Source organism: Rhineura floridana, chromosome 7 (genome assembly GCF_030035675.1).
Source record: "Rhineura floridana isolate rRhiFlo1 chromosome 7, rRhiFlo1.hap2, whole genome shotgun sequence".
In the NCBI taxonomy this organism is placed as follows: Eukaryota; Metazoa; Chordata; class Lepidosauria; order Squamata; family Rhineuridae; genus Rhineura; species Rhineura floridana.
The window spans coordinates 44501250-44517078 of NC_084486.1; the positions used below are offsets into that span (position 1 = coordinate 44501250).

The 15829-nt window shown below is 46.3% G+C and overlaps 1 protein-coding gene across 5 annotated transcripts in view; it reads right to left on the bottom strand.

Moving 5' to 3' along the window:
• Nucleotides 1-15829, bottom strand: part of SGMS1 (sphingomyelin synthase 1) — an 86533-nt gene that overhangs the window by 13986 nt on the left and 56718 nt on the right. For all 5 annotated transcript variants that reach the window (XM_061635378.1, XM_061635381.1, XM_061635380.1 and 2 more), the window contains one exon: nucleotides 2202-3063. In XM_061635378.1, the coding sequence (XP_061491362.1) occupies nucleotides 2202-2821 (620 nt within the window). In that variant the 5' untranslated portion in view covers nucleotides 2822-3063. The remainder of the gene's footprint in view (nucleotides 1-2201; nucleotides 3064-15829) is intronic.

Sequence of the window (15829 nt, forward strand, 5' to 3'; positions counted from 1 at the left end):
ACTTAATGGAAGCAGAACAGACCCAGAAAAAACAAGATGACAATGTCAGCAGCAATCCAAGGAAGAGAATGCCAAGAATGTATATATTATAGGAGCAGGCTATTGAACATAGGCTGCAATCTGGGTAAAAGGTGGGTAATAAATCATATTACTATATTTCAAAATCTGCCTCTCACTCAAGACTGAGATCTCCAAGACACTCCAACAGGGTCCCTGAATAAATGCCTTTACTACCCTCTCCCCAAGAAATGAGTGGCTGTCATTTGTTCCTTTGGGGAGAGGTGAAGTGCACTGAAAGTCTAGTATGACAACAATCCTGCAGAGGGTGAGAGAGGCTTCTATTACACTGTGAAGGAGCTTCTCCAATACATAAATGGGAGCCATTTTTTTCTATGGGAGAAAGAGGCTGGGGAAAAATTCAGCAAGACTGATGACATGGGAACACCTATCATCTCAACTGTTCCCCATTTACAGAGCCTTGACTTCTTTTACATAAGTCAACAGAAGGCATTCATGGGAGAATGTATCTTGCCATATTAATGGACATCCCTCTTATTCTGTATAGGAAAATGTACCCTATTTTAAGTGCAGCCAGCCAATTAAGTGCTATACCTTCATTTTAGGCCTCTATGCTAAGCTAGTTTGAAAGTTCAAACATAAACAAATATGACCAATTAAATGCCATTTAATCCAGTTTTTTAACATTTGGACATAGTGACTACTTCACATAAGTTTTCTTTACAGCTGTATACAACAGAATTTTAGCTTAAGCACGTTTGCACTGATAGCCAAGTGTTGCTATAGGCAATGACCCTAAAATTCCTAACCATCAGTACATTAAAACCTGTGGAGAATGCTAAAATATTTTTATCTCTTGGGAACTGAAAATAATGATCCGAGAACATATATGCACATGCGTGCACACACAATATAATGCGTAAAAGCTATAATGTAGATAATAATTAACAAGACCCAAAAGGGCATGGGGTTTAGTTTAGGCTAGTTTTCCTTGAAGTGCAAACATACACTTCATCACCACTGCCATATCTCAAACCACTTTTGCAAGCCTTTCCCCTCCCCAAGTTTTAAAGGGTCCTGCCATGAGATATGGGGAGCTGCTGCCCAAAAAGCTTCATTAGATGCATGGAACTACACCCAGTTCTTTGGATCAATGCCATAATGTGAAATATAATGGGGATCTTTCCCTCATAAAACACTGACACATTTTGAAAACCAAACTAAAAATAACACTTCAGGTGTGAAGTTATATTAGGCTAAGAATGTGGCCTCTAGGACCATAAGTTGCTAATGTTTTCAGAAACAATTTATGATGCAGCAAGAAGTTAAAGATACTGAAACTCACTTTCTGTTACCTGAACTACCTAGGCCTTCTTTCAATGGTGCTGTGCCAGTGAAAGAGGCACTTTTCCAAGGTAAGGAAAAGTGCCCAATTTTGGCAGAGGACAGGCTGCCCATTATAAGCTGCTTCATGGGTCAGATATGGCCCATGGGCTGAGGATTTACCATTCCAACTTTAGGGGCTCCAGTGGATGAGGGCACAAATGATTTAGCTGCATTAGCAGCCCATGTTCTCTCCCCTGCTGTAGGCTGAAACATTTACTAAGGTCCCAGGACATGTTTTGAGGGCACATGCTGAAGCAAAGTAGGCCCAAGTCTGATCGTTATGGGATGATGGGATACTGCAAGTGAATTCCATGCATACTGCCTTGAATGCCATGGAAAGGATATAAATGAAATAAATAAAAAAGCCCCTAATGTAGAGGACAGCAATACAGCCAGTATGGAGAAGCTTCAGCATCCTGAGAAAGTAGTGGGCACTACCAGTGCAAGTGAGCAGCGTAGAGGTGGTAGGAAACCTCCTTTTAAATAACTATCTGGAAGCCAGGTTTCAATCTTGGTACAAAGATTCTGAAAAAAAATTCACACATATATTTCATATAAATTCTGTTATTGCCTTTGACCAGTAATTTACAAGTCCCTCCACTAAATTTTATTATTTATTTATTTAACAAAATTTATATACCCCTTGACTGTAAAAAAACAACTCCTCTAAAACCTTTAAGAAGCAGAATCATTTCAAAAAGAAATCAGCACACCAAAAATGAAATTATCCTATAAAAATGAAATTAATTTAGAATCCAGTACTGAATAAAACGTTATCAAGATATACATGTACTTACTTGTATTTTAAGAGCAACCACTGAATTAGCCAGAGTCCTACAAGGATCAACCCATTAATTTCACAGATAGAAAAGGCCCATTGCACTCGGCTAAAGTGATCCAAAAAAGCATCTGGTAGGGGTGGCTCCACCTCCTTGGGAGGCACTCGTTCATGGACAACTGAGATTGTCACTGTTGTACAGACTAAACAGCAAAGTACATAAAGGAAAGCCAGAAGTGTCTTCCCCCACTCCATGGGATACTGAGAACGCTCCGGCTCTGGCATGGGGATTTTAACCATTTCCTTCCTGTAACCATTTGGCATTCCATTTGGTTTGGTTTTGCTGCTGAAGCCGTTTTCATTGGTGGTGGCCTCTGTGCTGATGATCAAATAGCCATTGGCATGCCCATTTTTGTGTGCCTCAATGTGGTGCTCCATTTTTAAATTCTCTATCATGTCCAGTAGTCGCTGGCCATTGTCTGAAGAGACACGTGACAAAGGGGGCTTCGCAAAATCCTCCTTCGTTAGATTCACCAAGTCCTGCCCAGTGAAATTTTTCAAAGGCTCACAATATTCTGGCACAGCATCCAACAACCAATCTGCCACCTGTTTGCGTGACCAGAGCGCAACTTCTTTCATTTCCTCAGAACAGCTGCATGCAGTCTTAAAAATCACTTTTAAACAGGGCAGTTGTCACTCTTTTTGCGTAACAGGAAGCCCCTCAGGAAGCTTGCTCATCCTGTCTATAAGATTAGCTCATCCTGTCTATAAGATTAGCAGAAACCAGTCTTGTAGGTCAACGCAGAACAGCTTTACATCACCTTCAAATATCGACATGTGGCTTGTAAAACAAACGTTCACTTCATTTTGCATTTGCCTTTCTAAAGTTAAGGGAGAGAAAGAGAAATGCAGTTAGAACGTTATTATTTTATTGCCATAAAATACCAATTTCTACGAGCAGTGCCCCCAATTCTGACAATATTTGCTTTAATACAATCAGATGTATATTGTTTATTAATTATTTGTACTTATAGCCTGCCCTTCACCAAATAGTCCCAGGGCAGGTTCAAAAAGTATCATAATCAAAACAACTAAAACAAGTACAAATTACATTAAAGACTACAAAAATTAAAAAACAGCACAGAACAGCAATTCAGCAGGATAGAAAACACCCATTCAAAGAAAGGCCTGGGTAAAAGCATACACAGATACAAGAGGAGGTCATTCCACAATTTGGATCCTATCCTTACTTGTGCAAGCAAATAAATAATCACTGCTAATGATTATCTGGACTATTCCTAACACTCTGAATCAAGGTTGGCCCCAGAAAAAGATGACATCTCTCATTCAATGTACAGAAGCTGACCAGACTGGCAGCTGAATCTGACTTTGACACTGGCAGTGTCCCCCAATGCATCCCACAGCATCCCCCACTGCATTTGAGGGCAGCAGGCTAGTTTAGGGGATACAGGAAGGCCACACAGCAAAACAAAAAAGTGACTAAAGGAAAAATTACACCATGTGACCGAAGGTGAGGAAGTCTGCCCTAAGGCTTTTTCATTGGTGCAATCTCAATGCACCACAGCAAGTGCAGGAATTCCACCTGTGATGTGTTAAAAGTACATGAGCAGATAAAGCTGTCATTTGGATCAATTTATTTGGAGACTTGCAAAGTCAGAAAAGCATCACTCTGTTCTATTGCAAAGATGGGTTGAGCTCACAGAAATGCTAATAGTTGACAACCTGGAGAATTGAAATGGACTGTCTTCAAGTCGATTCCGACTTATGGCAACCCTATGAATAGGGTTTTCATGGTAAGTGGTTTTCAGAGGTGGTTTACCATTACCTCCCTCTGAGGCTGAGAGGCAGTGACTGGCCCAAGGTCACTCAGTGAGCTTCATGGCTGTGTGGAGATTCGAACCTTGGTCTCCCAGGCAGTAGTCCAACACTCTAACCACTAGAGAACATGTAACAGAATGCTGCCTTGGGCTGCAATTCCTAAGCATACTTTGCTTTATAGTGAATTCCACAAAGATCAAAAGGACACATTTTCCAGTAAAGGTGCTTAGGATTAAAATGCAAGGCACATTCACTCTCCTTTAAGTCAAAGAAGAGAACAAAACAAGTGACAAGTCTATAGTCATACTATCGGAGAAGAAAAACATCTGGAAGCACGTGGACAGTGCATGATGAAAGCTCAGATAGCCCACAGTTGCTGAACAGGGTCTTCCAATACCACTAACTATTAACAGACACAAAGACACTGGGACAGTGTACACACCATACATTTAAAGCACATGACTTCCCCCAAAGAATCCTGTGAACTGTAGTTTATCCCTCACAGAGCTACCATTTCCAGCACCCTTAACGGTTTCCCAGGATTCTTTGGAGCTATTCATGTGCTTTTAATGTTCCTAAAATGTATGGTGTGTATATAGCTACACACACAACTTTCTATCCTCTCCGTGGCCCCCATGCATAAGGCCACATAATCAGCTCTGTGTACGAAGTGAGGCTTCTAAGCATCAAGTTTCCCTAAACAGCTCCGAAAACTGCAAGAAAAAAAACCCTCAGGGGATCCTCAAATTCTGTGGCAGAATAAGGAGTTATAGCTGAGGGGGGAGTTGGAATACCCCAGTGTGTGCACATCTTAGTTCATTAATGGAGTCCTTTAGACTGTCGCTGTTTGAAAAAAAATCGGCTTCTTTATTTAGTCTTATGTTGGTTATTTTTTCTTTTAAAACATCTTGCTAAATGAAAAACAATGACATTTGGATAAACAATGTATTGCCAAAGTATTATCTAAAACATTGTCTTCAGAGGAGATCCAAGAAGAGAAAGGATTACTCAAGGCTGATTTGCTGGCAGAGGAATAGTTTGATAGTTTTCAAGTTTTCAGCAGAGATCTCTGCCTATTAATTGCCTGGGCAATCCAAGTAGGTGAAAGGTAGGGTTGACCAGTAAGACATCAGATGAGTGCTTTCCATTTCCTCCCCACCAATTTTTCAACCTATTGCAAAGCAGGAATGAACATTTTATTTAATTATTAAAACAGAGGCTGCAGAAGCAACACTGTCTCTCTAGTTTTCCAAAAAGTGTTTGGAGAAAAAATAAATAAGTCTTTTCAGAAACTGACTGGATGGAAATGAATGGAGTTCTATAAGAGCACAGTTATAGAGAATCAGGACAGAGTATTACTCAACTTATTGTTTAAAACTTAACAGAGATTCAGGTAATTTTCAATGCTACATAAAAACAAATGAAAATAGACGCAATGAGAAGTACACATGTCTAACCAAGGAGATGTACAAAATCGAAGGCAGCAGTACTTCATAAAATGTTTAAGTATACTCTCCGGTCCCACTGCGAACATTAAAGCGGTGTATGCCCATACAGTATGCTGAAGCAGCTTGAACACAGCCAAGAGCTAATAGCGGTGACTACATTTGTGAAAAAGGCATTTAAGTGTTTGCCTGGCTTGCCACACAGCCTTTGGCCTAATAAAACAATGTGGAGTTAATTCCTAGACAAATAAAGCTGATTTTGGATGTTGGGATGAGGAACAAAATCAGTACACAGTGTTCTTTTTCGCCCTGGAGGAAAAGCAGATGGTACATATAAAGAGATAATAACCGGAAGAAGTTTATGGAATGAACTCCCAAAAATGGTAATTGGTTCAACAGGATTCCAGGACATTTGATCAGATCAGAGCTAGCGGTAGCATTTCCAAGTTTGTTATTTTCTTGTGGGTCAACAAGGAGCACAAAAATCTTCAAAGATTTAGGCTGCAATCCAATACACACTTACCTGGGAGTAAATTCAACTGAAACCAACGGAGTTTACATCTGAGTAGACATGTATTGGATTGCACTGTTAGACTTTATGGTTTATTTATTTTATATATTATTTTATTTACATCCCGCGCTTCCTCCCAGGGCGGCAAACAAAAGCACTAAAAACACTTTATTTTATTACTGCTGTTTGCTAGTGGATCTACTAGGAAAAGCTCTTGTTTTTAGAGAGTTCATCTTTTGTTTGCTTTGGCTGTCCAATAATACTTTAGAATTGTTGGAAGAGTCCACAGTAACTGAAAGCATTGCAAGGCTGCCAGTGCCAAAATGGACAGCACAGAGGGCACACTGTTCAGAAGAACAAATTTTGTCATCCCAAATCAAAAATACTTCTCTAATGGGCCCTTCTTAAATGAAGCATTGTCCATACTTCCATGTTCACAGCAACATAATACTGCAAGAAAACTGAAGTTCTTGAACTTCAAATAGTTAACTCTCAACAAAGCTATGCAAAGAGATGCTGGAAAGTTAGTTTTCAAAACTCCTGAGTTGTCGTGAGGTATGTGTGAAGAAAGGTTCTTTGAATATTGAACCATCACATGAAAAGGGGGGAAGGTGTTGACAATAAGATGTTAAGAAGCATTCCCCCCACCTCTTCCTAAAAAAAAGTTTTATTTTTTATTCCTCACTTATCTTCCTTAAGATAAGCACCCACATAAATATTTAAATGAGAACTAACTGTCTGCATGGGTAGGTGGGATGCAGAAATGAAAGGGCATAAGCTGCCACTATTCTAAGCAGTGACTCATAAAACTTTGAAACCAGCACTGGTTATGGCAACAAGAAGCCCAGAAATGAAGGACACAGCATTAAAAGCGAAGACTGGGGACAGAAGGTCCAAAAAAGTATATAATGTATCATAAAAACATTACACAATTGCCAACAGTGCTTATTGTTTGCTAAATTCTTCTTCTAAGACACTTTGCTATTAGAATTCAATGATTGCCTCTTTCTTCCCCTTCACACTCAAGCGCACACAGTGCAACACTGAAGATTTAACAACCCTATTTTGTTTATCAACATGAGAGTTTTGAGATTTAGAACACGGAAATACTTACACATTCCAAAACAACAGTGTTAATAACTAGCATGGGCCACAAGATTTTTACTTGTATCTGTACCTTTTGGAATCAGCCTGATATGTTTCAGGGCCGTTCTCGGTCTTTCCAAGCCAACATGTTATTCAGGATCAAATTACATTTGTTAAAAATGGCAGCTCCCACCAACCCATCCACCTCAATTCACAATAAATGAGGAATTTAAAAATGGCTGTAATTTATTTTCCTTTTCACAGAAGTGGATGGACTTTGCAGGCACAGCAGCCCTCCAGGGTGGGTTAAGCTTGCCAAACTTTAGGTAGATGCATCAGGGGGCTTTCATGTAGGGCACCTTTAAGGTTTGATTGTTTTAAACAAAGAAAAGGCTATAGCTTTTTCATTTTCTGCCAGAATTGGATGCAGTTTTTAGGCACAGGCACCCCTTCTGAGAGGATGAAGATTGCCAAATTTCAGAATGATTTATTTGCAGTGATTATCATTTCAAAGACAGACTTTACCACTTTGGGGTGAGTACAAGAGTAATCATGGGTGGTGGGAAAGAGCATGAATCCTCAGGAAAGACTGGGGTGGGGGAAATGTCACACACACAGAGTAGGGACTCTGTTACCCCAAGGGTCATTGGTGTGGGGAGAGCAGAAGCTCCCCCCATTGATAATTGAGGATGCAGCGGAGATTCTACCACTGATTTGCATAGAGGAAGGCACAGATCCATGTGAAAAACATAGTTTTTCATTCCACTTCCCAACTATTGTGATTGGAGTGCCCTGGGGAAATGATTCACTGTGACTAAAAGCTAGACCTGTCAAAATAAAAGGCCATTCTACCTTTCCATCCCCTCTCTCCTCTCACTTTGACCCAGGGCCTGCAGGAAGAGAATATCGCCGCCCCGGGAAGGAGAGTCTGCTGCTGCTGTTGCTGTGGGATCACCATCTCCACCACCCTTCCCTGTGGGACTTCTGCCTGGCAGACCTGCATCCTGCAGGACCAGGCCCCAGGTACCCAGCCAGCTGGGACTGATTGCTACCACCTGTCCCTCTTTGGAGGGATACATAAGCCGGCTGGCTGGGGTGGCCTGGGAGACCCAGGGCCTGCAGGAAGAGAACATCGCCGCCCCGGGAAGGAGAGTCTGCTGCTGCTGTTGTGGGATCACCACCTCCACCACCCTTCCCTGTGGGACTTCTGCCTGGCAGACCTGCATCCTGCAGGACCAGGCCCCAGGTACCCAGCCAGCTGGGACTGATTGCTACCACCTGTCCCTCTTTGGAGGGATACATAAGCCGGCTGGCTGGGGTGGCCTGGGAGACCCAGGGCCTGCAGGAAGAGAATATCGCCACCCCGGGAAGGAGAGTCTGCTGCTGCTGTTGCTGTGGGATCACCATCTCCACCACCCTTCCCTGTGGGACTTCTGCCTGGCAGACCTGCATCCTGCAGGACCAGGCCCCAGGTACCCAGCCAGCTGGGACTGACTGCTACCACCTGTTCCTCTTTGGAGGGATACATAAGCCGGCTGGCTGGGGTGGCGTGGGAGACCCAGGGCCTGCAGGAAGAGAACATCGCCGCCCCGGGAAGGAGAGTCTGCTGCTGCTGCTGTGGGATCACCACCTCCACCACCCTTCCCTGTGGGACTTCTGCCTGGCAGACCTGCATCCTGCAGGACCAGGCCCCAGGTACCCAGCCAGCTGGGACTGATTGCTACCACCTGTCCCTCTTTGGAGGGATACATAAGCCGGCTGGCTGGGGTGGCCTGGGAGACCCAGGGCCTGCAGGAAGAGAATATCGCCGCCCCGGGAAGGAGAGTCTGCTGCTGCTGTTGCTGTGGGATCACCATCTCCACCACCCTTCCCTGTGGGACTTCTGCCTGGCAGACCTGCATCCTGCAGGACCAGGCCCCAGGTACCCAGCCAGCTGGGACTGATTGCTACCACCTGTCCCTCTTTGGAGGGATACATAAGCCGGCTGGCTGGGGTGGCCTGGGAGACCCAGGGCCTGCAGGAAGAGAATATCGCCGCCCCGGGAAGGAGAGTCTGCTGCTGCTGTTGCTGTGGGATCACCATCTCCACCACCCTTCCCTGTGGGACTTCTGCCTGGCAGACCTGCATCCTGCAGGACCAGGCCCCAGGTACCCAGCCAGCTGGGACTGATTGCTACCACCTGTCCCTCTTTGGAGGGATACATAAGCCGGCTGGCTGGGGTGGCCTGGGAGACCCAGGGCCTGCAGGAAGAGAATATCGCCACCCCGGGAAGGAGAGTCTGCTGCTGCTGTTGCTGTGGGATCACCATCTCCACCACCCTTCCCTGTGGGACTTCTGCCTGGCAGACCTGCATCCTGCAGGACCAGGCCCCAGGTACCCAGCCAGCTGGGACTGACTGCTACCACCTGTCCCTCTTTGGAGGGATACATAAGCCGGCTGGCTGGGGTGGCGTGGGAGACCCAGGGCCTGCAGGAAGAGAACATCGCCGCCCCGGGAAGGAGAGTCTGCTGCTGCTGCTGTGGGATCACCACCTCCACCACCCTTCCCTGTGGGACTTCTGCCTGGCAGACCTGCATCCTGCAGGACCAGGCCCCAGGTACCCAGCCAGCTGGGACTGATTGCTACCACCTGTCCCTCTTTGGAGGGATACATAAGCCGGCTGGCTGGGGTGGCCTGGGAGACCCAGGGCCTGCAGGAAGAGAATATCGCCGCCCCGGGAAGGAGAGTCTGCTGCTGCTGTTGCTGTGGGATCACCATCTCCACCACCCTTCCCTGTGGGACTTCTGCCTGGCAGACCTGCATCCTGCAGGACCAGGCCCCAGGTACCCAGCCAGCTGGGACTGATTGCTACCACCTGTCCCTCTTTGGAGGGATACATAAGCCGGCTGGCTGGGGTGGCCTGGGAGACCCAGGGCCTGCAGGAAGAGAATATCGCCGCCCCGGGAAGGAGAGTCTGCTGCTGCTGTTGCTGTGGGATCACCATCTCCACCACCCTTCCCTGTGGGACTTCTGCCTGGCAGACCTGCATCCTGCAGGACCAGGCCCCAGGTACCCAGCCAGCTGGGACTGATTGCTACCACCTGTCCCTCTTTGGAGGGATACATAAGCCGGCTGGCTGGGGTGGCCTGGGAGACCCAGGGCCTGCAGGAAGAGAATATCGCCACCCCGGGAAGGAGAGTCTGCTGCTGCTGTTGCTGTGGGATCACCATCTCCACCACCCTTCCCTGTGGGACTTCTGCCTGGCAGACCTGCATCCTGCAGGACCAGGCCCCAGGTACCCAGCCAGCTGGGACTGACTGCTACCACCTGTCCCTCTTTGGAGGGATACATAAGCCGGCTGGCTGGGGTGGCGTGGGAGACCCAGGGCCTGCAGGAAGAGAACATCGCCGCCCCGGGAAGGAGAGTCTGCTGCTGCTGCTGTGGGATCACCACCTCCACCACCCTTCCCTGTGGGACTTCTGCCTGGCAGACCTGCATCCTGCAGGACCAGGCCCCAGGTACCCAGCCAGCTGGGACTGATTGCTACCACCTGTCCCTCTTTGGAGGGATACATAAGCCGGCTGGCTGGGGTGGCGTGGGAGACCCAGGGCCTGCAGGAAGAGAACATCGCCGCCCCGGGAAGGAGAGTCTGCTGCTGCTGCTGTGGGATCACCACCTCCACCACCCTTCCCTGTGGGACTTCTGCCTGGCAGACCTGCATCCTGCAGGACCAGGCCCCAGGTACCCAGCCAGCTGGGACTGATTGCTACCACCTGTCCCTCTTTGGAGGGATACATAAGCCGGCTGGCTGGGGTGGCCTGGGAGACCCAGGGCCTGCAGGAAGAGAATATCGCCACCCCGGGAAGGAGAGTCTGCTGCTGCTGTTGCTGTGGGATCACCATCTCCACCACCCTTCCCTGTGGGACTTCTGCCTGGCAGACCTGCATCCTGCAGGACCAGGCCCCAGGTACCCAGCCAGCTGGGACTGACTGCTACCACCTGTCCCTCTTTGGAGGGATACATAAGCCGGCTGGCTGGGGTGGCGTGGGAGACCCAGGGCCTGCAGGAAGAGAACATCGCCGCCCCGGGAAGGAGAGTCTGCTGCTGCTGCTGTGGGATCACCACCTCCACCACCCTTCCCTGTGGGACTTCTGCCTGGCAGACCTGCATCCTGCAGGACCAGGCCCCAGGTACCCAGCCAGCTGGGACTGATTGCTACCACCTGTCCCTCTTTGGAGGGATACATAAGCCGGCTGGCTGGGGTGGCGTGGGAGACCCAGGGCCTGCAGGAAGAGAACATCGCCGCCCCGGGAAGGAGAGTCTGCTGCTGCTGCTGTGGGATCACCACCTCCACCACCCTTCCCTGTGGGACTTCTGCCTGGCAGACCTGCATCCTGCAGGACCAGGCCCCAGGTACCCAGCCAGCTGGGACTGATTGCTACCACCTGTCCCTCTTTGGAGGGATACATAAGCCGGCTGGCTGGGGTGGCCTGGGTGTTTGTTTGTTTTTTGTTTGTTTTTTGTGTGCTGCTTTTTTTTTTTTTTGTGGGATTAAGGAGGATTAATTTTATGATGTTTTAATTGGAAATTGGTTTTAAATTGTTTAGGACTGTGGTTTGTTTTTGTATATGTATATTATGTATAGCTTTTTGTTATTGTAAGTCGCCTAGAGTGTCCACTAACCTGGACAGATAGGCAACCAATAAATAAAATATTATTATTATTATTATTATTATTATTATTTCCCAGTCAACTTGGTTTCATTTCTCATGAGAGGGGGAAAACACATCTGCACATTTTTGGACAGCCAAACCACACAGCCACTCAAAAGCTTAGGGAATCCCTGATATACCTCAAGATGCCTTGTTAATGGTATGACCCAAATTAGAAATGTGAGAACTTTCCCTGATTCACCTCTTAATTTGGAGTACATATAGAGCAGATTCACACCCCTGGTGATAACTGGTGGTAGCAAAGCAACTAAAGCACTGGCTGATTATGGCTTGAACTTCCAAGCAGTCTACTTGTCAGATCTATTAAGTGAATTAAAAATATTTAATTACCCCAACCAAAGCAGGCAACTGACCAATTATCCGAACCGGGGAATCACCAACCCACAGTGCCTCCCCTGCTAGGATTCAGACTCAGTTTATTGGCCCTCATCCAGCCCACCACCATGTCCAGGCACTGGTCCAGGGCTTGCACGGCCTCTCCAGATTAAGATGTTACAGAGAAATAGAGCTGGGTATCATCAGTGTACTGTTGACACCTCACCCCAAATCTCCTGATGACCTCTCCCAAGGGCTTCATATAGGTGTTAAACACCATGGGGGACAAGATGGTACCCTGCAGCATCCCACAGCACAACTGCCAAGGGGCCAAAAGACAATCACACAGTACTATTCTCTGAAAACAACCTTGGAGATAGGATCGGAACCACTCTAAAACAGTGCCTCCAATACCCATCTCACCAAGTTGGCCCAGAAGGATACCATGGTTAATGGTATCAAAAGCCGCTGAGAGATCAAATAAGAATAACAGGGTCGCACTACCCCTGTCCTTCTCCAGATAAAGGCAACCAAGGCCTATTCAGTCCCATAACCAGGCCTGAACCCAGATTGGAATGTGTCAAGATAATCTGTTTCATCCAAGAGTACCTGCAATTGCTGTGCCACAACAAATTAACTGTATTTTGATTTCCAGACAGGTACTTATGTTAGTCTGTTGCAACAAAAACCGCAAATTGTGGAATCAAACAACAGACATTATTATTGTGGCACAGGATTTCATGGACTTGATCCCATTTGATAGGATTCAGCTGTTTTGGCATGTTAAGAGCTACTTTCCTTTTAGTGATCTCAATTACACTCTGAAGGGGCACAGGCAAAATACGACAAAGGACATTTTTTTTATAATGTGTAGAAGAGATAAGAAGCAAGTCTAGGAGGCAGAGAATGATGGCAGAAGAGCTATTCCTGGTGATTTGCAAGGACACGGATTCAGACTTGCACTGAACCATTCTTGGATTACAACAACATAGCAATCTGCTATTTCAGGAAAAAAATAACTCTAGAACCAGCATAAGCAGAGCCAACTGGAGACATTTAAGCAAGAAGGGCAGTGAGAATGGCCAGAAACAGTCTGACCCCATGGCTAACAAAAACACTAAGAAGCGGGACTGAAGGGCAGAGCAATCCAACTCAGGGGAAACCAATAGAAGGGGTGCCAGCAGAGGAGGAGCCGGTGGAAAGCTCCGCAGCATCCATTTGCCATTTGGGAGCCACCGGGCTGGCAGAACGTCGGCTCAGCCAGGAGTTGCACACATAAACACGAAAAAAAAGCTGGCTCTCATGAATAGCCCTACTGGTGAGTAAGCAACTCTTTAGACTTCCATCGTAATTATTTTCTTAGACTGACATTTTCCTTGGCGTAATTTTGGTCTAGATCAGGACCCACAAAAGCTCTCCAAACAGGAGTTGTGGTGTAATTCCTCCCCTCAACGCCTCCTCCAACACCCCCCCAGAACACCCCTTCCGCTGGGCTGGGCTTCCCTGGTGGACCCCTGGCTGAGTCGGCAGGGTCCCAGCTCTGCCATGGCTGAGCCAGGGCAAGGGACTTCTGTTGGCAGAGCCAAGACCTTGCCGGATCAGCTGGGGATCCGCCACATCCAATTCCCCTAAGCCACGTGTAAATACAAGTTGGATTGTACCCTTAAATACATTCTGGGCAAAAATTAGAACAGAAATGCTTCTCAATTTTAACCCTTATCCTAGGTAGGAAAGTGGGTCTTCGATGTTCCATAATATGCTCTTCTTCTTCTCTTCCCCGCCACCCCCGCAAAGCTTTGGTTTGAAGGGAGAAGCCACCATATACAGACTAAATAGCCAGGTGAAAATGTTAACAAATTATGAGCACTGAAACTAATTTCTCCAAAAATCAATAGACAAAACGTTCATATACCAAATAGACTGAAGTCATATTGATGAAAAGCTTGATCAACTCAGAGACCACTACCAGAAAATAAGGGCCCAAAATTAATGCATCCATGAATTTATTTAAAACACAGATAAACTATGTTACTAATACCCAATTTCTCAAGCTAAGGAAACTATTCACCCAATTATAACCAGCAACAACCACAATCCAGAGTGAAAACAGAAAGAAATGAATCTAGAAATAAGTCATGGAAGAAATAAGACTGCAAGGACAGTGACAAACCAAGACCAATGCAAATAGCAAAAACATTGAGAATTCGTTTTAGATACCTGTGAACAAGCACTCAGATCCAATCCATCTCTCCTAATAAACAACATAAGTTATCCAGATCTTTCAAATACACTGGGTAAGATCAAAACCAAACAAAGGCCACATTCACACTACATATTTATTCCACTATTATTCCACTTTAAACAGTCATGGCTTCCCCCAAAGAATCCTGGGAAGTGTAGTCTGTGAAGGATGTTGAGACCTGTTAGAAGATTCCTATTCTCCTCACAGAATTACAATTCTCATTGTGGTTTAACAGTCATTTCCTCATCCCAGAGGACTCTGGGAATTGTAGCTCTGTGAGGGGAATAAGGATCTCCTAACAATTCTCCAATGAAATAAGCATTCATTAATCAATAAGAAACCAATATTAATGTGCTTGCTTGATGCAACCAGCAATAACCGCACTATTGTTGCAATTGTGATATTTATATAAAATGGTTTAAATGTAATAACATGACAATATAAAATGATTCAGAAGCAACAAAATGGCTTTGCACCTTGAAATGCCACTGTAGAAATAATGCATTACACAGGCTAAGCTACTGTGTTGCCTGGTTTACATATTTTTTGCTGCCTCTATTGCGTCTGCAGAGTGCTGTCCCAGGAGGTTGTTCCAAGTGGTCCGAAGCCTGGTCGGTCCAGTTGCACAGGAACCTATGGAACATTCAAAAGCCTCCTGTGACACATTTGTAAAACACTTTGTCGATAAAATCGAGCGCCTGAAGGACAAGATTCTGTACGTCGTGGTTACAAGTAGTGGTCCAGAGGCAGCCAGCTGCAGTCCGGTCTGCTGGGATCGGTTTCACCCTCTTCTCTCTGATGACGTGGACCCTTGCCCGCCATGGCACGTTATGAGCTGTAAAGCGGAACTGGGCAAAGGAATTAAGGCAATGGTAAATGCGTCCTTGGAGGAGGGTGCAATGCCATTAGCCCTCAAGGAGGCAATAATAAGACCTATTCTGAAAAAGTCCTCCTTGGATCCCCAAGATTTAAACAACTTTCGCCCAGTTTCCAATTTACCGTTTTTGGGCAAGGTGATTGAGCGTGTGGTGGCTGCAAAGTTACAGACACACTTGGAGGAAGCAGATTATTTAGATCCTTTCCAGTTGGGCTTCAGGACTGGATACAGAACTGAAACAGCCTTGGTCGCTCTGGTGGATGATATGAGGAGGGCGTTGGATAGGGGAGAACACACTTTCCTCGTCCTCCTGGATCTCTCAGCGGCTTTCGATACCGTTGACCACAGTATCCTGTTAAGTCGGCTGGAGGGGTTGGGAATAGGAGGCACTGTTTTACGGTGGTTCCGTTCCTATCTCTCCAGCAGATACCAACGGGTAGCGTTGGGGGATGAGGTTTCAGACCCTTGGCCCCTCAACTGCAGCGTGCCACAGGGCTCTATCCTCTCCCCCATGCTATTCAACATTTATATGAAACTGCTGGGAGCCATCATCAGGAGTTTTGGGCTGCAGTGTCACCAATATGCGGATGACACGCAGCTCTATCTCTCATTTAAATCCT